General features: G+C 35.9%; 2 protein-coding genes across 3 annotated transcripts; one reads left to right on the top strand and one right to left on the bottom strand.

Annotated features, from left to right (window-relative positions):
* Nucleotides 1-15,260, top strand: LOC116173627 (metastasis-associated protein MTA3). Of its 2 annotated transcripts, XM_031491251.1 has the most exons (8): nucleotides 1-210; nucleotides 621-782; nucleotides 8,212-9,058; nucleotides 9,109-9,227; nucleotides 11,815-12,597; nucleotides 12,653-12,682; nucleotides 12,738-12,993; nucleotides 13,718-15,260. In XM_031491251.1, exons 1-8 carry the CDS (start codon nucleotides 183-185, stop codon nucleotides 13,824-13,826), a joined length of 2,334 nt encoding a protein of 777 aa, XP_031347111.1. In that variant the 5' UTR covers nucleotides 1-182; the 3' UTR covers nucleotides 13,827-15,260. The 2 variants fall into 2 exon arrangements, with proteins under 2 accessions (XP_031347111.1, XP_031347115.1); XM_031491255.1 differs by lacking the exon at nucleotides 12,653-12,682 and having other exon boundaries at nucleotides 8-210.
* Nucleotides 15,261-17,825: 2,565 nt separating this feature from the next.
* LOC116158799 (tafazzin homolog) lies at nucleotides 17,826-20,262 on the bottom strand. Its single transcript, XM_031471641.1, has 4 exons — nucleotides 19,897-20,262; nucleotides 19,710-19,838; nucleotides 19,445-19,657; nucleotides 17,826-19,386 (listed from the first exon to the last, which is right to left on the bottom strand). Exons 1-4 carry the CDS (start codon nucleotides 20,027-20,029, stop codon nucleotides 19,046-19,048), a joined length of 816 nt encoding a protein of 271 aa, XP_031327501.1. The 5' UTR covers nucleotides 20,030-20,262; the 3' UTR covers nucleotides 17,826-19,045.
* Nucleotides 20,263-24,785: the final 4,523 nt, after the last annotated feature.

Raw genomic sequence — 24,785 nt, forward strand, 5'->3', positions numbered from 1 at the left:
ATTCTAGTTCATTCTTTATGACCCCAGACGCCAACAGAGTTTTAGAAAATGGCGTTTCTACTAAGCTTGATCGTGATATGTGTTGTGTCAAAATGTTAAAAAAAGTGTATAGAAAAATTTAAAAATGCGATTAAATTGATCGTAATGTGGCTGTAAGAGATTAGTTGTGCTTATGTGTAAAAATGACAGCAAACATGTATAGGGTCGGAGGTAAGATTTTATTTGTAAATTACCCGGCATTCGTAGAAGAGGAAGTCTTCCTCCTCGACGTAGCTTCGCACTAATCTCGTTTTTCGGCTCATTAATAATCGCACGTTAATTGTTTAACTGAAAATTTTGGCAATGCACCGCTTTAGTACCTAACCTCCAGTTATTTGTTTATTTCTCAACTAGCGAAATTCTGTTAAACGTTTTAATGCTAATTAATGCGATTGCCGAACTCATTTTTTATCGTATTGTCTCCTGCGTGTGTGCGCCTTGGAAGTCGAGATGATAAGAAATTTCGGCTTACAGTCGATCAACAGTTGCTTTTTGTGCAATATTTTTCTTAAGACGACGATGGTAAATCAGCTGTTAATAGTTACGTAAGGTTGTTATTATCAAAAGGGAATTGTCCTCAGATTACGTGTACTTTGAGACGTCCTCGACGTCTCCGTACCAAATCCGGCGCATCGAAGAGTTGAATAAAACAACATCGGGAAATGTGGAAGCGAAGGTGATGTGCTTTTATAGGCGAAGGGATTTGCCAGGTCCTCTTATTCAACTCGCCGATAAACACCAATGTAAGTATAATTCCTATTCTTTTTCTGTAAAATGGGGTGTTTTTAATTAGTGGCGTTCAGTTCCTTGCTTTTCACGCATTGCAAATGAGGGGTGGGGGGCAAAAGTCTTGATTAGACGATCGATATTCGCTGACTGTACCTGTCTTGTCACCGACGTGGTGCGTTGTTTCGTGAAATCATGATACAACTGTACTTGATCAAACCGCGTCGCTATGACAACTGGGAGTTGCGTGTTCTTTCTAGCAGGCTGTACTTTTATAATTACACGCAAACACTGGACGAGCCAGCCCTATTCAAAAACACATACCGATATCTAATTATGCGTTTTTGCATACGTTAATTGAAAAGTAATTAGTATTTACTTTAGAGTTATCTTGTCGATTACTCCTTCCGTCCTCTCTAGGTGTACCTATATTGATTTTAAATCTTATGCATTTTTAATCAGGATGTGCCATGCATTAACAAGCGAGAGCGGTTTGGGCAAAAAAATCGCCTACACGTACAAAAAAAGAAGACAATACGCTCACAGCTTCTTTCCGTAGGTATTTAATTAATTGCGAGGGGGGAGGGTTCCGTGCACATGCGCTAATATATTTTAATTATAGGGAAAATAGAGTGTTTTGTCGAAAAATAGTGTGTATTCGGTTTTTGCGCCAATTATAATGGGGACGAGATGCTAATTACCGACTGGCTGGCTACCTTACATTTTTAATTGATTACGTAGACGTGTTTCATTTGTATATCACCAGATAACTCGACTTGCTTATCGCATCCCTACCAATCGCGTATATTCGGTCTTGATCTCAATTTTTCAATAATTCCGCACGATAAACAAATTGTCGGTGGGATTTCACCCACTCCAACAATTCCGACTGGAATCACCTTCGAACGTAACTCGCGGCTTCCGTATGTGCAAATCTGATGGGCAGTGGCCGAACCAAAAGGGGCACTCACGCCGTATTTCATTTTTGAGCAAGTAAGACCGAAATATTCAAATCGGCGGAAATTTGCAGAATCGGAGGGGAAGGGGTTATGATTTCTGTAACGGTCGGATATTTAACGTCCAATCACGCAATAGTTACAGAAATTAGGTGGCTATGACCAATTTGGGCAAAAAGCAAGAGTTTCCGGAAATATTCGGGAATATTCGCACTGAGAGTGAATATTCCCACACCGGAAATTAAGTGAGGAAGAAATTCTGGAAAACTTTACGAGAACGTTTTTCCGAAATTTCCAATTTAATCTTGACGAGGGCGTTAAGTATACGGTGCAGTAGCTCTCGGGAAAGATCTTCATTACACCCACACCCAAGCCTGTTGAGGGCCCAGAAGAGAGGGATAATAAATAAGTAAATAAATTACCCAGGTAGCAAATTTTAAGATCCGCGCCGAGTTTTCCGCGTTTTCGTGGAGGTTTTAGGATTTGTGATTCTCGTTTTTATTTTCAAATTTTTGAATGAATTTGTTTGAATTTTAAAGCAGTGGTTCTCAACCTTTTGGACACCGCGACCCCCTTTTTAGTTTATATAATATTTTGCCGACCCCCCTATGAATTATAATGTTTTTAAATATACTTAATCACAGTCTATAACAGTAGTTTGTCTTTCTTTATTAAATAATCACCGATTAAGCACCACCGGTTAAGAGTTTTGTTGCGAATGTGCAGTAGTTGTTATGGCATAATATGAAACCGAAAAGTTTTTCTTTTTTATGTATGTTAAATAAATAATTTAAAACACACATGCTTTTTATTGTTTTTAAAAAACTTCATTGGTGTATTGTAGATTAGTATACAATATATCTTGAATAGTATAGTGTATGAATATTACCGACAATTCCCGACGAAAGTTCGTGAATATTCGCAACGATAAATAAATTACGGGAATTTTACAACACATACACGGATCCAGAGGCGTAACTAGGGTATGGCAGGCATGGCACGTGCCATGGGTGCCAATCAAGGGTGCGCAAAAAAGGCACTTTTATAGATAGACTTTGAGAGTGGGACATTATTATTTATGAGTAACACTTTTGTCGCTTCTTAAATTTTTTTAAGTCAAAATAACTTAAAAATCATAAATGGTAGATATCAAAAGAACTGAAATTTCACGTAGAATAAAAAATGCAATAAAAAAAAGGGTTTGCTATTTAGAATAACGAAGTTACTAGCTACTTCCGGTATTTCCGCAAGCGCGACCGTTTGAAAAATATTTTACATCGATTCGGCTCTCAGAGTAACTCCTAAGCACAAATTTTCAAAAACCTATATTCACTTTTCCAGAAACGTTTAAATAAAGCTCCCAAAAAAACACCCTGTATATTACAGGTTTGCCTGACAAACATATTTAATTATACAAGACGACATTAAAGCGATATTTTAACCATCCAGAAATTGTTTCCACGTTTTCAGTAAAGAAATTTGTATTTGACCGTTTTGACCTAACGTGATGTAAAAAAAATAGAGAAAATGTAGTGAGCCGAAAGTCGCACAATTCTGATGTGACAGGGATATATTATTTCAATGACGGGATCGCAAAAATTTCAATAACCGCCAACAGTAAAAATTCAGGTACACAAACTAAATCGTTACCTAGGCCTTTTGTTGTTTTGAATGCGTCTGCTTAACCGACGCGCCTAGGCACAAGATCAAAACGAACGTTTACCTTAGAATCCCCAAAAAGTTAAATTTCCATACCTTTTGTAGAAGGGAATGCAGCACTAATTCGCGAAAATTAATGAAAAGGTAGGATATCGATTTAATCTACCTCCAACCGCGGTCACAACTCAACTGGTAACAAATAAATTCAAATTTCGCGTTATCACTTGAAACTGGTTTTCTTTATTCAATGCATCAGTTTCACGGCCTAATCGATTACTCACATTTCTTTCCCTTGTTAGAAAACAAATAATTTTGACCTTCTGCAATGCGCACTTTACAGAATCTCTAAAACTAAATGAGGGTACGAAAAGGACAAATTGTCCCAATTCCGATGTCCCGGAATAACTTTTATCCGTAGGAATATTGGGAAACAGTTTTACAAAAGACGCTTTTGAAAAAAAATGGCATAATTTTGTTTTTGCTTACCAATTTTTGAGAATATCACAAAAAATAGAAGTTATTTAGGTACCTACTTAAATTTCGCTGTGTATGACATTTTTAGCTTTTTCCAATTTACACGTTTTATTGCCTAAACTAGTCCTTTTTCAAACGGGTCAAACATTTTTTTAAATGCCATTGAACTCTTATCTTTTAGCAAAAACGACAATGCAAAAATTCTTCTGTTTAATTTGAAAAATCACTGCTAGAAAAATATAAAGTTCAATTAAAATTTCGATTCATGTTTTTTTCGATAGTTTTAATAACTGACATATTTTATAAAAACGAATTGTGCAATTTTTGGGCTCTGTTTTCAAGTTGTACTTTTTTCAAATTGTACGTATAGGAATAAGTAAAAAACCTAATCTAATGTAAAAATACTTACCTTCCCTTTCGTTTTTTCCGTATGGGTATTTTCCAAAAGTAATTTCTCGCCGATATCACTTTACTTTTCATGTACCATATCGCCCGCTTTTATGTTAACTGTACAGGACGTAACAATTATGTAGTCAGAAAAAGTGGGCACTAAAATGAGAACTATTAAAACAAGTTAAAAAGTAATCGTAAACGATTTACATAAAGCGCATTTCCACTTGCATTCATTTCCCATTTGTAAGATGCAACTTCTGTTAAAATCGTAAAAATCCGCCCACAAATATGAAAGATAGCGTTGCACATGGGCAATCCATTGTTGACGTGCTACTTCAATTTCAGTTTATGAGAAGAATTTCATTTCAATGTTTTTCTAAATAAGAAAGTTGGAACTGCGCATGCGCAAAATAAAATTTTGAAACTGGCGCTAGATTTTCCTTTATTCCAAGTGCCTATGTATCATATTTCATTTAAATTCTTCCATAAATAAAAAAAGTTGGCACTGCGCATGCGCAAAGCCAAATTTTGAAACTGGCGTTTGATTTTCCTTTATCCCAAGTGCTTATGTATCAAATTTCGTTTAAATTCTTCCATAAATAAAAAAGTTGGCACTGCGCATGCGCAAAACCAAATTTTGAAATTTGCGTTTGATTTTCCTTTATTCCAAGTGCCTATGTATCAAATTTCGTTTAAATTCTTCCATAAATAAAAAAGTTGGCACTGCGCATGCGCAAAACCAAATTTTTAAATTGGCGTTTGATTTTCCTTTATTCCAAGTGCCTATGTATCAAATTTCGTTTAAATTCTTCCATAAATAAAAAAGTTTGCAATTCGGTTTATAAATGGTCGAGATGCGAAAAGGGCACTGTGAATTTTGAATCGATTCGATTCAACTTTTGGCATTGCGTATTATATGGCTAAAGCTATGCCCATATTGAATTTCATGCAATTCAGTTCATAACTAACGGAGATGTAAAAGCGATCGAACATTTCTAAACAAAGTTATCGTTCACACGGACAGATAGATGGACAGACAGACAAAGGAACAGACGGACAGACCAACCGACAGGCAACAGATAGCAATGCAACATTATAAACGATCTCTAGGATCGTTAATAAACGGCAAAAGTGTAAAATTATGGAACATGTAATGAACGGTTTTTTGTTTTTTTTACAATAACTTTTTGTAAGCGGTACAGAACAAATTCCTTCCTTGGTACAAGACTCGGCACCATAACGAACCAAATAGCGAAAAAAGTAGAACAATAGCTCTTAAGATAATGAACTAGTAGCGTCGCAAAACGAGTTGACGGACGGACGGACGGACAAAGTGGCCACAATAGCGCATTTTTTTTTTATTTTTGTGGAAATGCGCTAAAAAGCAAGAAAAAAGTTATTCGCACTTTACCGTCCAAAGATATATCATGGCGCTTCCAGAAAGTGTTGTTCCATTTATTTGGAAAAAAATATTTGTTTCTTCTACTGTGTACAGCAGTAATTCTCAAACATTTTTCCGTGGCGCCCCCTTTCTGACAAGCAAAATTTTTCACGCCCCCCTTCTCCAATAAACACTGCTTTACTACAAAAAACGTATCTATCACATTCAAGATGGCGGTCGTACTTAAACACCCTGTATAAAAAAATTTTAACAAGTAAGTAGCACAACCACCATTTTAATTGTTTAAGAACTCATGAATGGTTTAAGCCAAAGGTATCATGTGGTATATGATTGAATTAAAAACAATATGGACATCACGAAGATAACATAAAATACAGGGTGTTCTATTAAACAAAATTATATTAATTATTGTACCCCTTAGCTGTGGTACGCACTGTTTTTTTCGTGATAAATTAAGACTACTCACAGTCACTCTTACAACTTTTGCATTTAATGTGTCCAAGATCCAGATATCTATCATGGGCATCTCGGAAACCATAGGAGATACGAAGATCGTCAAATTCGGGAAAATATGCGCTATAATTAAAGAGTTATTATCATGCTGTAAAAAAACAAAAAATTCTGATTACTTCTGAAGATATCCCAGAAAAACCGAAATTTGCCGATTTGGTTTTTATTTGTTTCTGATGTGAATTGATCAAATACATAGAATTAAAAAACACTTTCTCTTTGCCATTTTGTGAGCTCTACAAGACACTGTTGAGAGATTTTCAATACGTTTCGTTTCGGAGACATCAGCAACTTATTTTTTTATTTGACCTATAAAAAAGGTACACACTGTATTGAGTATCAAAAAAAACAACAGTGGAAAACTGTTGAACCAACAGATTTACATTTTTGTTTTTTTTGTATTCTGTACATTGTACATTCGTAATAAACAAAAAATGTTACTCAATACGGTTTTTGTTTTTAGTAACTTCTACGTTGCACTTGCATGTTTCTTACTCGGTACCAAAAGGAATCAAAGTAATTATTAAAAGCCTCAACTGAGAAAAGCGGCAACACTGCGTGCAAATGGGGGTGGGGTTATACTTTGGCTGATAACATTTGGATGGATTATACTTATGGATAAAATACCGCAATAGTCGCCATCTTTGAGAGAAAAAGTTGCGAGAAATTTGAACAAATAAATTGTCCTCTCATATTAGGGAGAATCGATTTTTTGATCCCGTAAAGATGAGCAGTTTCCCAGATATTCAGGATTTTTGAAAAAACCACCTCTTTTTCAGGGAGATGAAAAATTTTGATCGTACAGAGCTGCGCGGGGGGGGGGGGGGGTTGCAAAATTTTCGTAGATATATGTTAGTAGTAGTATTTTACAGCTATTTAGCCTGGACTAAACGTGAACCTGATTTCAAAGGATTTCTCACATGCGTTTTTTTAGCTTCGTGAATCCCGTCCGTCTGAGGGTTTGAGATCTTTGCACTCAGATCTCGTAGAAGGCTACGGTTTTTTTTTAGTAAATAAAAAATAGTAAATAAAAAATAAAAAGGTTAAATTATTTAACTACAACAGAAATCACGAGCAAAGCAAGCATGATTGTAATCTGGATTACAGATAAGTTAGTTCTTAAATTACGTCAGATAAAGTAAATGTGTCATCTTCTGATATACTATACAAATATAACATGCCAACCGCTTATCAATTAGTTGAAATACTTTTGGCTGCTAAATCTACCTCGATAGAGATTTTTTACAAAGTTCTTTCTTCAATTTTTTTACTGAACAAATCGACGAAGAAAGCATGTGCACAAACTCTGACCTGTATCTACCAAAATCATCATTTTTGTTTGATCTTGTGAAATTAGTATCTTATCAAATATCATTCTAAACAAAATGTTGTTAGCAACATTTTCCCTCTGGTAATACATATGTTCGAAAATCCAATCGGGTGGACAGTCAAAGTGGGTACAGTGCTGCAGCATTTTTTGTTATAGGAAATGCGCAACAAGATGACGTAAATTATTATCATTTAATTACAAGTTTAAAGACAATAAGCAATAAAAGGAAAAATAAAAATGTCCTCACATGATAACATTAAAAAGCGGTATAATTATGTCATAAGAGAAATTCACTTTGTTAATTTATACAAAATTCAAATTAGACTTGCCAAATATTTTTCTCACAGAAAAAAGTAATAAAGAGTTCAATGTTGTTTTTTTAAACAGGGATTTTAAGTACTCAGGCGATTTCTATCTCCTAATCAAATACTACCAGAGTTACAGACTGTATGATGATTGGATGAGAAATAAAGCTCCCCACTTTTCACCAGTTCCAACAAATGTTTATTAGAGATCAATTCATATAATAGCACTGAATCGGCTATATAGCACCAGCTACAGTAAGTAGACAGCCTGCTAAATGTGGATGAGAAGTTACAGACACAAACAGAATTCGGCCACTAGGGGGCGTTTTTCGAATGTAGTCGATTTATAACTTTTTTGATTTCTGAAAGCGTCTACTCGAAGCTACGTTTCCATATTTAATACGCAACTACTTTTAGGTGCCTTAGATGAGTCGAATGGAGGGAGCCAGATTAGCGAAAGAAATGACAATTTTACACCAAAGCAACGCCACCAAATGAAGCATCGCGAGTTATTCTTGTCTCGACAGGTCGAAACCTTACCGGCGACTCATATAAGAGGAAAATGTTCGGTGACATTATTTAACGAAACAGAATCTCTAGCATCTTATTTAAATAAGGATGATATGTTCTTCTACTGTTTAGTATTTGATCCTACGCAAAAAACTCTGCTGGCAGATAAGGGAGAAATACGCGTCGGTAGTCGGTATCAGTGCGACGTGACTTCGCTTCTTAAAGACGGTGAAAGTGACGGACGTGAGTTAACCGAACTTGAGACGTTAGTGTGGACGCCAGAACATAATTTAAGTGACAGACAAATTGATCAATTTTTAGTTGTTGCGCGATCGGTAGGTACTTTTGCTCGGGCGTTAGACTGTAGTTCAAGTGTTAAGCAACCGTCGTTACACATGTCGGCGGCGGCCGCCAGCCGAGACATTACATTATTCCACGCCATGGATACTTTACATCACCATACATACAATCTTGCCAGTGCTCTGTGTTCGTTGGTACCGTCGAGCGGTCCGGTTTTGTGCAGGGACGAAATGGAAGAGTGGAGTGCGTCCGAGGCAAACCTGTTCGAGGAGGCTTTAGATAAATACGGTAAAGACTTCAACGATATTCGCCAAGACTTCCTGCCGTGGAAAACGCTGAAAAACATCATCGAATACTATTACATGTGGAAGACAACCGATCGGTACGTGCAACAAAAACGAGTTAAAGCGGTCGAAGCCGAATCGAAGCTAAAACAAGTTTACATTCCTAACTAGTAAGTGTTGATTTGCGGCTTTAAGACGAGTTAATTCGTTTGTTTCACAGCAATAAACCAAATCCTGCGGCATTGAACAACAACAAGGGAGGCATTGTGAATGGCAGCAGTAATGGCAGCTCCGAATCTGTCGTCTCTCTTGGTGGAAAAGCTTGCGAATCTTGTAGCGGTAAATATCTTTTAGGTGTTTTTTGAACAGTGATCGTATAATAATAATAATAATAATCACACCTTGCCAAGAAAAGTCGTGTGACAATTTGAAAAGTCATTTCATTCTCTCATTAAATCTAACATCTAACTGACTATGGCGGTAGGGGCTGTACATTTTAAATAGAACATATGTAACATGGAGGAGAAAATATTCACCAGTGGGGTGGTACTTAGGGAATTCATAGTCCTTTGAAGCATTCTCGAATTATTTTCGGTTCAGCAGCGCCTGAGAAGGAGAACCCAGGTTAGATGCCGTTTCTGGCGCACCTGTCGAGGTTTTTTTGAGATGGGGAGAACTATGGCAGGGTGCTAATTTTTGTACCAAAAAATGCTTTATTTTTTGTGTCCCTAAAACTTGTAAACGGAATATTAAAAAAAAATAATAAGTATAATTTAGAGGGGGATACTTTTGTATTATGATATGGTACATTTTTTTGGAACCCCCTGTATTTGATTTGAATGCATTTTTTAATTCTATATGTAATTATGCGACTATTTTATTATGTGGTTAAAATACGAAGAACTTGTAGTTTTGAAGACAATTCGATTTATAAGAAAAATCTACATTATAAACAATTAAAAATAAATTTACAGGGTGTTTTCTTTTTAGGGCCAAAGTTACAAAACTTCATATAAAAATCTCTTTTTTTTTAATGGAACACTATATTTTTCCGTCATGGTTTAGCTCCTCCAAAAACCTCAACTCAATAATAATGCCATAAAGACATAAAGACGCGTTTAGACGTATGCAGTAGCTGGCGCCAGTCTTCCTGGCCTGCCAGCATTTAATAGACCGTTTTCTATCAACTGGCATTGTAGAATGTCCAAAAGGTAAAGTTGTCAATAGAATAGCTACATAATATGAAGACAGAACTCGATTTATTGTTATACATTTTGTGAGAATCCATTGGTTACGTGGAGAAATTGAGGAAAACCCAAACTTTTTAAAATGTACAATGCATTCAGATGAATTAGAAGTAATGGTGCTGTCAATAGACACAATATACAAATCCATTGGTCTATTAATATGTGGTGCAGCATGCTCCACAACCGAATTATTTTTTTAATGAGCTTTTAAATGGACGGACTCACTTACTATTTGCCAGTATTACTGGAAGAAATAACCCTTAACGAACATCCAAAAACATGCAACTTCAGCAAGATGGTGCTCCACTTCACTTTTATCGTGAAGCTAGAGATTATTTAAACCACCACTCTCTTCAAAGATAGATTGGCCGTGGAGGTTTTGTTGTAGTGTATGCCACGAACTCAAGGACAAGGCAGAACATGATTAATATAGTTAGGGATGTATGTAATTAAAAAACCAACAAGACCGACATATTTCGAAAACTATCAGAGGTAGGTATAGGACATTATTACCAAAAGTTGAAGGTTTTTGGAGGAGCTAAAAGATGAAAAGAAGTTTTGTAACTTTGGACTTACCAAGAAAACACCCTGTAAATTAATTTTTAATTGTTTCTTAGTAGATGTAATATTTATTTGACTTTTACTTTACCCCTCGCTTTACCCAGGATAAATAGGATATATAGGTTGGGATCAAAACTTAAGTAGTAATTTTGGTAATCAATTGACGCTTGCAAACGTCAAACTTTTCTTATAAATCGAATGATCTTTTCAATTAGAAGTTCTTAGTATGTTAACCATATAATAAAAAAAAAGTCATAGAATAAAAAAATACAGGGGGTTCCATTTTTTAGAAAATGAACCCCCTAGCGCTTTACTACACCCTGTATAATTTGTTTTTAAAATGTGAAGAATATTCAACCATATCCTATTACAAAAGTAGTCTATCAAAAATCTTATCTTCGAGGCATTAAGTTACTCCGTGCAATCATTGACTCACTCTTTATATAATCTTATGCGATTAAAATTTTTATATTTCCGTAAGTGCGACCATTTTGAAAATATTTTGCACAGATTCGGCCTTCAGAGTAACTTCTAAGTACAAATTTTCAAAAATCTACCTATGTCACTTTCCCAGAAACGTTTAACTAAAGCTCCCAAAAAAACACCCTGTAGAGGGAATTCCTTAATATTTTATAATTTCTAACAATAACTTTTGTTTTAAATGTTTTTGTATTTAGAAATAAACTTACTTATTTAAAAAAAATTATTTCTCAAAGATATCTCATATTTCATATCTTTACTAACTGTAAAAAATGCAAAAAAAAATAATCATAAGGGTGCCATGAATTTTATTTAATCCATCAGACAAAAAATTTTGAGAAACACTGCCCTATGTGACTGATTGCATTACCAAAAGGTGATGGGCGGTGGGGTCGTCACTTCCCGACGCCTTATCAAATTTAAAGGCAATTAATTTCTCCACAAAATGATCTTTTTTCACTTCGACTGGTTCAGCTAAAATAGCACTTTCAGTTTTAGAAGCATTGTATTGTGAAGATATAGATATAGGTATTTATATATATTTTAATAATAATAATAATATTGTATTAACTTACTCTTAGATTTTCACCTATGCTCAAGATGAAATTGTTTTAATATTGTCCTAACTTCAATTGTAGTGACTGTGTCAAGCCAGTGGTATGCTTGGGGTCCGACTCATATGCAGTGTCGATTGTGTCAAGTCTGCTGGAATTACTGGAAACGCTACGGCGGTCTTAAGGTGCCGACAAGATTTGGAGAAGGCGATTTTGATATGCTCGGCAAAAAGAAATCGGGTAGTGACGTCGACGAAGACAAAGTGTCCCCCATAATGTCTCACAGACCACACAGGTGTAACATTGGCGGTTGTGGAAAGGAGTTCAAACTAAAAGCGCACTTGGGGCGCCACTACGCGACCGCCCACGGAATTGTAGTCCGTTCAGGATCGCCGAGACCGATTATGAAGACGAGAACGGCGTTTTATTTGTGTACAACACCTTTAACGAAACTTTCGAGACGCTTGTGCAGACACATAATGAAACCGCGACACGCCGCTCGGGCGCCATTCTTCCCCATCAATATACAAGCGGTTAAACAAGAGTGCGGTACTCAAATGACTGGCAAATCTCTTGTAGAACTTAGACAGTTATTAGTGTATAGACGAAAAGATAGAGGTAGTGTTACTAATATCGCCACAAGGTTAGGTAATCCCGGTAATGTCGTGCCCCAGTGGCTTATATTGACGGATAAGGACAGTTTGCCGAAACCCGAACGGGTCGCGTTTCCAAAACCACCTAAGGCTCCAGACGGCAGTCTACTTTACGAACGAGTTCCTAACAAGCCGGAAGCCGAGAAAATTTCTCTCAACAACATGTCGCCTTCGCTGAAACGACGGGCGTACGATGAAATGAACGGAATTGATGGTAAGTACTAGGCTCTTTTGGTACATTATCACTTATTTTATTATTATGTTTACTGGCTTTTATTCTGATTTGGACTGGGACGATGGTAAGGATATTTAAAAAAATTTGCAAATTGCCGCTTACTTATGAATCGTATTTAGGGGCCGTTTTGGCCGGGCCACCAACCAAAAGGCCTAGCAAAGATCCGGCACCCCAGCAGCGGCTAGTACCGGATCAATACGCCGCGGTTATGGCTGCCGCCATGACGTCTGGCCAAACACTACCTCGTCACATAGCTCAAATTAATGGTAAACCCAAAATTGCACACATGACTCGAACGGGGTCCGGTCGGAAGCAGGTTATTAGTTGGATGGATGCACCTGATGATGTTTACTTTCGAGCGACAGATGGAAGCAAGTATGTACATTCAGTTTTTTTTTTTCGTGCTGTTCAAGCTTCATCGATTTCAAAATTTGTTATGGAATAGTGCACAAAATTTGCTTCTTAAGTTAGCTTTAAACAAAAAAAAGCGAGGTACTGTAAGAAGACCTCTTTCATTCAATTAATGAATTTCAATTATTATATGGGAGTTAATTTAGAATATTTAAAAAAATGTAAGCAGATTAAGAGCCTATTCAAAGGTATCGGCAACTTAAAAATTCAAGTACATTTTGAGTTGTTGCTTATATTTCGTCATTCTTAAGTTGGTGAAACTGAAAAATCTTGAGAACTAAAGAAGTGACAGCTAATTTTTGTAAGAGGTTAAGTTAACTCCATCTACTAAATTGAAATATGCTGTGGTTTAACATGAATATTAACAGTTAATGTAATTAAAGTAGTATAATAGGTATCAGTCTGACCAACTTTAAGGTAATCATGAAATATAACTAGCATAACCTCACATTTTGAAGAAATTATGTGAAGTTTGTATGAAGATTGTGGAAAATTGAGGCCTTCTTCTGCAAATTTCTTTGTTGAAAACGCCTAATGAAGGTGCCCTCGAGCCGTTTTTATTAATTTCATGATCGTAGCCATTTCATATTATTGGACTAAAAATAGTTTTAAGGCTGGAGACGCTAAAGTAACAAAATTTGCCGATGTCATTCCATTTACATTACACTAATGGAACAAAATTTTACAGGAAAGTGAGAAGACAGGTAACGTCATCCGACCTACGCAGAGCCGCGCGCAAGCCATGGAGGGTGTTAAAAACCAAAGCAGACGATCTACAAGTTGTCGTACTCGACTGATAATAACTCAGCGCTGCGCTCATGTAATGTCTACAGGGGCACAAATTAAAAGTTACTGAACTTAAATTCAATCACCGCTAGCAATATCACAAAAGTTTTATACAGTGAGTTTGAAAGGAAGGTTTTGTATTTATTGGCAGACAGTGTGAGGGATTTTATATTTATAGATATATTCTTCTTCTTTATCTCTTTTTTCTGTCTCACTACGCACACTTTCTAATATTAATTGTATATACGATATATATATTTTTGAGTTTAGTGACGTGGAGTGCTGATGAGTTATTAAAACCAGTTGTAACGCAATGATCTCGTTATTGTTTACTATGCAAGTGTCGGATGGTGCCACTTTTGTATCTTATGTAGAAAAATGGGCTGGATTATTTTGTTTGCGAGGAGTAATTAGTACCCTTTTGTTCAAATGATTGTTTATTTAACCAGATACTAAACCAATTCATAATAACACAATGCTTTAATGGCAAATGCACCAAAATGGTTCTACATTGAAATGACAATGAAACTGACATAAATTTGGACGTTTTATGCGGTATAAAGCTGATTGAAATAGCGAAACGATTCCCTTGCATTAATTGTTAACGGAACTTATATAATAAAATTTTATTATAAAGGTAGTTACAAATAGGTAGATGGTATAAATTCTGTTACTGTTAATGTTGTTATTATTAGTAGCGTATGTATAGTCAATGTGTGATAAATTGTGTTCATTGGCTAAAAGCCATTGAGTTAATGATCCGTACCTGAAAACTGGCCCATTTTTCTCGACTAACCATCGTATTTTACGAAACAACTACGGTTAATTTTTTTAACTAAGCATTGTAAGTACACGATTTTGTTGTAATTATTATTACAAAGTATACCAAAACATAAAATAGTATGTAATGTAAGTACAATAAAGCATTTAAATTTTAAAACCTACAGATTTTTTTCAGGCGAACACATTTAGGCTATGTATACAATCGGATTTTACTTCCGTTTTAACGTCTATGTCATTTGGGGGAGAGGGAGGGGGGCGCATTGTAAAATGTAATAACTTCAGTTATAAAAAGTCAATGGTGCTTATTTTAATGTAGTCATGCAATAAGTGCATACTTTTATTCTTTTTGTCAAATTATTTATTGCTATTAATAATTCTCTTTTGTAATTATGATGTAAATAGTAGTTCAAAAATAGTGATATTGTTAGAAGGTGATAACAGTGTAAATTGTATAATTTGTATAATGGCAATAATTGAAGTGTGACTACTTAAAAGAAATGGTAAGATAAACCAGGACTTAGTCGGAAGAAACTGCTGGAAATTGTGTAGATATCATTTAATTTAAATAAATGGCGTTTCTTACTTCTTTAGGAAAGTTCGTAACTATGAATGGTAGTTTAATTTACATTTTTTTCATAAATAAAAACTATGAAGCACTGAGAGTTTCTATTTTAATATGAAAGTACCCTTGCATGGTCTTCTGTGTATGTTTAGTAGACATTGTTCAGTCGAATTTGAGAAAAATAATTTCAAGTGGGAGTCACTTCCTCAGTCTTTACCTAGCGAATTTTACTGATACTAAAAATGTATATAGGTATGTTGTTTGAATACTGTTATGTTTTTTAAGTAATTTTTCAACAAATTAATGTTCTTTCCTATAGTGCGATTCACACTTAGGTCTTAATGAAAGGTAGCGTTGCCAAATGTGTTGTTGATGTTGCACAAAAGACCCAGGTTGAAGAAAGGTATTTAGCATAACAATGGCAGCTGCTAGTAAATACAGATACTAAATGCATACAGTACATCTATTTTGAGGAGAAGAGCAATTTCGTTAAAAGCTAGGTACTTGAGCTTGGAACTTCAACAACAGGAATGGTGACAACACTGTAATTTTGGTCCATATAAGACTAACATTGCTCTATAAATTACATACTGAACCTTAAAGGTACCTTTACACTATAATATATCTCACATGATTTTTTATATATGTTATATGATATTTACTACCAACATATTTTTCGTATTGAGTTTTAATGTTTTACTTTACACTTGACAGGTTTTTCATATGACTAATACAAGAAGTTACGAAACCTATATAACTTCTCTAAATTAAAATGTTCCAAGTTCCAAGATTGGGCTACTAGTTCAAAAGTTACAGCCCTTTGAATTTTCTTTCGAAATTGGTTTCTAGTCTATAACTTTTGATTGAGAAGTCTGATCGAAAAAGTACGAATTGTTTTGGATTCTACGCACCAAAATTAATAAGAAAAAGTGTTTTCCCGAGAAATTTGGGTGCAGTCGATTTTTGGAAAAAAGGAAGGTTATACACTGCCTTTTTTTTGCCCCGAAAAAAAAATTGTCTAATTTAATATACGTCAAAGGCAAGAATGAAAAGTTATCGCTGGTTTTTTTTTGGTAATTCCAAGGCATATCTGATTAATTATAAAATGAACCTTTTTATTTTGTTGATTTCTACGGTTTTGAAAACCGGAAAATTATGAGTAATAGTATGAACAGATGCAGTATTTTTTTCTCTGAAAAAAAAGTATTTAGACTTTTGCTCTAAAATAATTAGGGGAGCTAGTAAGTGACTATAAAGAAATTACCATTGAAATCCCTATGCTGCGTCGCGCTAGGCACCACCGTGTATAAACATACATTATATTAAAGCCCTTGGGCCATTGCGTTCCAATGTGCGTCTGTTAGAGTTAGAACGTCTATAGCGCCGGGAAGTCCTGACGCAGCCACGCGCGGCGCCGAAAAATTCCAGCGCCGGAACGTCGCGTACTGACCGTTTTCAGAGTAGGGAAGGTGGAAACACAACCTTATCCTGAGTAAGCTAATTATGTTCAAGATAAGCACGTGTTATCGGCGAAGTAGAGTAGATGTTAATTCGTTCCAAAAACACAGGTTAAGGAAGTTCAGTGGTGTGGTTTCAAAAGAAAAGGAAATTGGTTTAAAAAGGAGAGGAAGACGTTAATCAATGCCTTTCTGTCAAGCTTTCTTGGTTCGGTGGACGTTTGAAACGTAGCCGTTTGTTTTGGTGTAAAAAACAGTCAGTCTTGATTAGTTGTAAAGTTGTGTAGAAGAAAGCTACAGTGTTCAAAGAATTTTCTTTACATCGTGATCAAAGTGAAACTTTTAAATCGAATTAAGCGGAGGCGTTTACAAAGACGTTTAGTCGGTCACTCTGCATAGCGAGAGATACTGAGGTGGGCCATTCTCGAATTCTGGGCGATATGATAATGCGATTGCCTATCCTGGAAGGGTGATATATCGGACTCACTCACTCCTCAATTCATATATATATATATATAAGGGAAAAGTACCACTACATCTTTCTTGATGAGGATGTGGCACCCCAAGCAGACACATTCATCTTCACAGATGGATCTAAAATAATTGAAGAAGCAGGCACTGGTATTTACTCCACTTCCATCTCACCCAACCACTAGGCAACTGTATTCCAATCAGAGTTGGTAGGACTAACGCTTAGTGTCAGAAAAGTTTCTATGCATAACATAAAGAACAAAATTATTAGAATCTCCAATGACAACAGGGCTGCCCTGCAGGCACTTGGGTCACCTCTAGGTTGGTTTCCGAATGTCTAGAGCAAGTAGCAACACCCTTCAACTTGCATGTGTCAAAGGGCATGTTGGAACGGAAGGTGATGAGAAATCTGATTAGTTAGCCCAACTGGCCTCAAAGCAGTTGTTTTAATGGTCCAGAGCCGGTTCTTCCACTTACAACTGTAAACAACCCATTGGACCAATCAGAGCGCACTTTGCCATATTTGAAAAATTCCGGTATACGGAATCTGAAGTGGAAAAATATGCACACCCTCCGTGCTTGCGGAAGCTGAAGTGCATCACTAATACAGATAACATTCGCGAATTATGTAAATAAGGGATGTTTTGTTACATTTTTTATTATCTGCCTATTGTTATATAGAAAAAACTAATTTACATTATATAATAAAACGGAAGACAAATAAAGTTTTTATAATCATTAAAACATTTTACTCCTTTCTCACAAAGTCACTTTTTCTGTCCGTTCAAGGCCATAACTACTCTTTGGAATTTGGTAGCGTATAGCTGTGGCATCCGAGACAAGAATCTTGACGATTAATGTGCGCATGCGCAATATCACTTCTTATTTATTAATATTATATTTCGTAGAAATTCCATAGATGCTTCTAGTAAGGGCAAACATATTTTTGCATTAGGTTTATATCAGGAAAGATACTAATTTTTGCCACAACACTACAGACCAGAAAAATTCATTGTACTTTTTTAATAGTAAGTAAATATATGTATCAAAACAAAGATATTTCTGTTAGCTAGCAGTAGGATGATAATGGGCACTATGGTACAAGTAATAATTTCACTAAAAATGATGGAAAATTTGTTTGTAAATGCACATAGTCATCTACAGTATGGATGATAATAATCACAGATTTAAATATATAAATGTCATAACAGTAACAGTAAAAGAAATATATAAACTTTTTAATGAAAGAAGTTATTTATTTTATAATCTTTTATTCCACAATTTTAGAATCTTTAGTTCTTGTGGATGATAAAGTAAAGAGAAAAACACAATAAAAAAACACCAATAACGGTGGGACAATGCTATTTATAATTCTTGTTAAACAAATCGGGTGCGATTTTCCAATAGGGACAACCATAAAAGATGTAAATATCAAAAACTTACGTAATAATAATTAACAATTAAAATAGTTTCGCAACAATAAGCTATGTACAATACAAAATAGAAATCTTGTAAACAATTTCATAAACTCTTGGGAAGGTTTTTTTATACAATTCTCACTTTTGTGCTAAGATGTAAAAAAGTCGAAATTCATATACAGTATAAGATAAATGTGTAGGTTTGGCATCATTGTACTCGTTAAACCTTACATTTACACATTGATGTAAAAAGAGGTATCGGAAAATAGGGTACAAAATTTGTCTAGGTACTAAAATAGCTTGACATGGATTGGGAACATTAATCTCTAATGAACGAATAAAAAAAATTGAGCTAGTCGGAATGAATGTACATGTCAACATTTATAAACATCTCAATAGATATGGTTAAATGTAATACACATTATCTTATAAGGGCACACGTTTTTTTTTTGTTTTTTCAGCTAACATCACAAGTTACTATATGGGAATTGTAAACATTTATACTTTTGACTGGAATTAAACTAAATTTTTCGGTACTATCATGAGTATAAATTGAAGTATTGGTGATGTAGTGCTTCCGTTTCTTCCTTTAACTTAGACAATGCTTTTTGTATACAGTCTGTTATTTCCTTACGGGCTTCCATATCGGTCGCCTTTCTAGCTTTTAATTCCTTAATAAGACCAGAAAAGTCTAAGGGTTCTCCATAGTTAAATGTGAGATTTTTGCCCATCCGCACCATGTACGGAGGAACATTAGGTAAAACGTCGTCCATACCTATATGCCATATTGGAATAACGATTGGAGTTACCGGCGCTTCGTATATCATTCTGCCAACGCCCCATTTTAATCGCATGTGTTCTTTCGTTAAATTCACCTTACCTATAATGGACAAGTGGGTAATTGTATGCAAATGAGATGACTGTGCAAATTTCCATACCTTCGGGAAATATGTGAACCCATTGCCCTTTTGCTAACTGTTCTATACAGAAATCGACGGCCTGCTGGTACACCCCATTCCCTCTTATCACAGGTATACATTTCCCTAACATAAAAAAATACGAATGTGACGCGCACGTAAAGCATATATCGTTAGCAGCTAAAGACCATCGCATAACCGACCTCTGCACTAAGTGTTTTACATCTAACGTGGCTGTAAGAATTGCTCACATTAACAGATCATTACGCAAATACTGTCTACCTACACCACAATCCTGGATCATCGAAACAGGAATGATGATTTGAAATTGTGATGAGCGGAACATTCTTTGGTCTTTCGTTTAAAGCGTATTGTAGTATATCACGATTGTACACCTTTGTTTTATTAAACCATTCTGCAAAGTGAGATAATTAACTGATGACGAGTATGCGTAAAACAGAGCTTGTACTTACGTATAATAATTTTACTAAATAAACCGACACAAGCTATCGTAATACTGGCCGCTATATTCCACAATTTCGAAGAATTTCGTAAACCAGGAATAACCCAATCAATGTTGTAATTTGCTTTATTTCTCGCTGACATCTCAATTATTGTTGCTAATACAAAAATTCACATTTTTTTGGGAATTTTTAAATAATTTTTCTTATTACGAAAATTTTTAATGACTGATAGACATTGCACCACGTTGTTTTTACGTAACTCGTAACTAAAATATACTACTGCACAATGTGCTTTTCAATGGGAACGCGATTACTTTTGTCATTCATTTTCCCTTTTATCCATTACGTCAACCAAAGTGAAAATGTGACAAACAGCTTCGTTGAAGGACATTTCGTCTAAAAATTGTCATTTGAACTACGATAATCTCGATTATTAACCAAAGATGGCAGCTCCGAAGAAAACCATGGTGAAGTTTTCAGATAATTCGATAACTAGGATTTTGACTGTCTTTTTGACAATATAGCCGCGTTTTTAAATAATGAATGGAAACCATGGTGAGAGTAGGGTTCTTGGATCTTCGGTGCTAAGGCCGTATTAGAGACGATGCAATTTTTATTGCAATTCATTGCACGAAAAATTGCTCCGTGCATTGTGAAAAATGGCACGTACAAGTTCTAGCTGAATTTTCTTGTTTAGAATTAGTGCTATTTTTCTTGCAATTAAATAATTATTTTAGCAACATTTAATTAATGTTTAAATTAATTTAAGTGGTATGCACTGGAGAACATTTTCTCCCTACCTATTAATCAAGTTTGTTTAAACGTCACGTTACTCATTATTAACGAGCTCCCAGCGAATTAATAATTTTACGGGGTCTGTCCATCTGTCCGTCCGTTAGCACGATATCTCGATAACGAATGGGCCGATTACGATCAAATTTAATAGATGGATTCTTTATCAAATTTGTAGATCGGAGTTCGTGAATTGGCAATGTAGCCCAACAAATAAGGAAGGCCCTTTTGACATCTCCGTGAGTTATGAACCGAATTGCATGAAATTCAATATGCATATAGCTTTAACCATATAAAACGCAATTCCAAAAATTAAGCCTACTCGATCAGCATCCATAGTGCTCTTTTCGCATCTCGACCATTTATAAACCGAATTGCAAATTTTTTTTATTTATGGGGGCATTTAAATAAAATTTGATACATAGCCATTTGGAATAAAACTAAATTTAACGCCAGTTTCAAAATTTGATTTTGCGCATGCGCAGTGCCAACTTGCTTATTTATGGAGGCATTCAAATGAAATTTCATACATATACACTTCAAATAAAAGCAAAACTAACATCAGGTTTAAAATTTGGTTTTGCACATGCTATAGCCATACCCAAGAGCTCGTTTTCTATATTTGTTTAGTTTATTTTATAAATATGACCAATTCAAAAATTAATATTGCGTCTGCCGTTACTCTCTTTAAAAAAAAAGAAACAAAGAAGACCACGACGCTTTTGGACCAGACAGTGGCCCTCAAAGGGATTACATATGTCCCAAAATTTATATACACACTTTACACCCCCTTGGGCCTTGTCGTGGTCGTAGGGATGGAGTGGTTCAGTGATCAAGGGCCGAAAGGCAGGATCAACTCGGAGTATGACGGCTCAGGTGCGAGAATGCAGACTAAAGACAACAGCAACACCTTCGTGCTTGTGCCGTGTGAGGCGACTGGTAATAGGGGATGAACGGATCCTGGTAGTTGAGTTACCTGAAATGGCGACAGCACATTACTTCGGCCGGAATTTCGTTTAAAGCTGGATTCACATGAATACGAAATCCGACGATACGATCATCCGAAATGCTTATGATTGGTCAATAATTTGAAATGCGCTTGACATTTCAAACTATTGACCAATCAATAGACGTGACGGGAGGTCATGGCTAGCCCACCATGATCAATCGGCGGCGTGATAGGGGTTGGAGGTTCTAAAAATACCGCGCAAGTAGTGTAGGTACAGCCCTCCCCACCACTCTGACCAGGGGCGGACTGGCACGGGGGGGGGAGGGTGGCGATTGCCACCTAGCCTGTAGATCATAATGGCCCGTTGGAAATATATAAGTATGTGCTGTATTTAGTTTCTTGCACTATTCATAAATTATTAACACGTTTCTCTAATTGGGGTTGATGTTAGGTTGTTAAAAAATTCTGTTTTAATTGAAGTGTTTTACAATGAATTTATCATTTTTTGTCGTAGTATTTTGAAAGTGCTGAAATACAATGATAGGCGACGCACCTCGTGTGGATTGTATATTTTGTTACTTTTAATTATCAGCTGTAATTAAAAAAAAACTGTATGGTAATTTATTTTCGAGAAAGGAGTACTTTAAAATGTTTTTGTGGTGCACCTCAGAGCTCCCCCCCCTCCACCTTCATTACTACACTAATACTTTAATGGCCCGTAACCTATGCAATTCCACCTGGCCCGCAGTTAGCCAGTCCGCCCCTGACTCTGACATCACATCACGTGGCCTGACGTCACATTTACGTGCAGTGGCGATAGTAGATCATATGTATGATCCTTAACTGTACCTTAGAGAAGTCATAGTCTAATCTAAGGTATGATCTAAGGTGGTGATAAGTTTGAATTTGTGCGGGAGATTTGAATTTCCGGACGTCTGCCATTTTGTTGCAGTAAATTTAAAGTTTGAGTTTGCGCGGAAGATTTGAAATTTTGAATTTGCGGATGTCTGCCATTTGTTGGGGTAAATTTGAATTTGTGTGGGGAATTTGAATTTTTTACTGTGATTGGCTGCGTAGGTCAGGTCAGCTTGTTGCTACTTTCCGTTTCATTAATTAAAGGGGGGGGGATATCGTCTTGAAGTTTGTTTTAGCGCATTCACCAGTAGCGATTTTTTAAAACCGCATACGAGGTGTGTTCAAAAACTATCGCGAATTTTCAAAAATTATTCATTTATTCGTGAATATCTATTTTGTCCCCTTCAAAGTAATCCCCCTGAGATATTATACACTTGTGCCAGCGCTTCTTCCAATCCTCAAAGCACTTCAGAAAATCATTTTGTTTTATCTTGTTCAGCTCCTCCTTCGATGCCGTCTTTATCTCGTCAATCGTGGCGAAGCGTCGTCCTTTCATGGGCCTCTTCAGTTTCGGGAACAAGAAAAAGTCACAGGGGGCCAGATCTGGGGAATACGGTGGCTGCGGCATCATTAGTGTGTTGTTTTTGGACAAAAGTCGCGCACAAGCAACGATGTGTGAGCAGGGGCGTTATCGTAGTGCAAAAGCCAATTTTTGTTCTTCCACAAATCCGGGCGTTTCTGGCGGATTGCTTCGCGCAAATTGAGCATAACTTGCAGGTAATATTCCTTATTCACCGTTCTACCCTGTGGCAAGAACTCATGTTTTTCACACCAAATTTGATACAGGTTCTTTGTTCCATTTTTTTAAATACGTAAAAATCGAAAACGAACCAAAACACGTACAAGCAAAGCAGCTGTCAACAATTAACTGAACATTCAAAATGACCGAACTTCTCAGCATAAGTGACAGACATGTGTACCAACATAACGCCACAAAACAATCGAAAATCGATTATACTATACGGTATTTAATTCAAAATTCGCGATAGATTTTGAACACACCTCGTATATGGGGGTTTTTGGGTGCGCTGTTCAAGAATCTGATGTTTCATTTTTGGGCGCGGCAATTAGAAATCTCATGTTACATTTTTAAGAAACAAAATGGCGGATCCAAGATGGTGGGTAAAATTAAGAAAAATTGTTTTCAAATGAAAATCGGTTTAGTGGGTTTTTGGGTGCTCTGAATAAGGATCTGATGTTACATTTTCTAAAAATGAAATACCAAGGTGAATATAATGTTAAAAAAGGGGGAAAAAAATTTAAAAATATTCATCTATATAGTCCGAATACATGATTCAAAAAAGTTCGTCATCCATTGGACATTCTTCGCCTTTTTTTGAAATACTAAATTAGTAATTAGCTGCCATAGGTATGAAATTTCTAACACAGAAACGCCCAAAACGTGTCAAACTGTTTATATATTACCTATCAAATGTTTATACACATAAATGCTTTTAACTTTCCTCGAGTGGTGAAATGGTCGTCGATACTGATTACTGTAAACGTTCAGGTAACGCAGATAACGAAAGAATGCACTTAATCCGGCCATTTACTATATCACATATGTACACAGTAGATAGTACACTAACGGACATAAATAATCGTCCTCGTATATATCTATGTCGTTATTGAATAACATACCTAGTACAATAGTAAGCCCTGGTAATTTTCTGAAACAAGGTAATAGGCAAGGAGTATTCGAAAAGAGCTGCACTGGACATGCCTTGTTGGTTCAGGTATTCATTTTGTCAGTGACCATACCTTTTGCGTTAACAATTGTAGCTAAGAAAGTATTAGATCGTGCCAAGACGAATTTAACCCCCATAACTAGCAAGATATTAACGCTATTCGCTTAAAGTTTCCCCCTTCTAATTGCGGCTTTTACTTCCTCCAAAACTTATCGAACCTAAAGCGATTAAAAATAATGCCGGAAGGGCGAGGTACTAACAGGTGGGGTCAAACAATGGATCATCACAAGTTATGTAAGGCAATCAACAAGTACTGTGCTGCATTCGTAATTAGATCTGATAATTAGTGTCTTAGCCAGTACGTGATCCTTGTCATTTCTTATTTTCTTGTCGCTTCCTATTGTTTCCCTGATGATTTTGCCAACAAAGGACATATGGGGTATAATTACAATAATGAAATAACTATATAATTGCCTTGAATTATTGAAAATTGATAGCGTATGCGCAGGAAATGGGTAAAACATTTCGCAAATGCCACTATTCTTTCAAATGTA

This window comes from Photinus pyralis, unplaced genomic scaffold (assembly GCF_008802855.1).
Source record: "Photinus pyralis isolate 1611_PpyrPB1 unplaced genomic scaffold, Ppyr1.3 Ppyr1.4_LG1, whole genome shotgun sequence".
NCBI lineage: Eukaryota > Metazoa > Arthropoda > Insecta > Coleoptera > Lampyridae > Photinus > Photinus pyralis.

What these genes read in the sequence shown, in the direction of transcription:
- LOC116158799 (XM_031471641.1), bottom strand. Translation starts at nt 20,029, where the DNA reads ATGTCAGCGAGAAATAAAGCAAATTACAACATTGATTGGGTTATTCCT. An exon ending in CGATGATCCAGGATTGTGGT is followed by an intron (nt 19,658 to 19,709) that starts GTAGGTAGACAG and finishes CAATTCTTACAG; the next exon opens with CCACGTTAGATGTAAAACAC. An exon ending in GGTTCACATATTTCCCGAAG is followed by an intron (nt 19,387 to 19,444) that starts GTATGGAAATTT and finishes TGTCCATTATAG; the next exon opens with GTAAGGTGAATTTAACGAAA.
- LOC116173627 (XM_031491251.1), top strand. Translation starts at nt 183, where the DNA reads ATGACAGCAAACATGTATAGGGTCGGAG. An exon ending in ACTCGCCGATAAACACCAAT is followed by an intron (nt 783 to 8,211) that starts GTAAGTATAATT and finishes AACTACTTTTAG; the next exon opens with GTGCCTTAGATGAGTCGAAT. An exon ending in CGAGCGACAGATGGAAGCAA is followed by an intron (nt 12,994 to 13,717) that starts GTATGTACATTC and finishes AAAATTTTACAG; the next exon opens with GAAAGTGAGAAGACAGGTAA.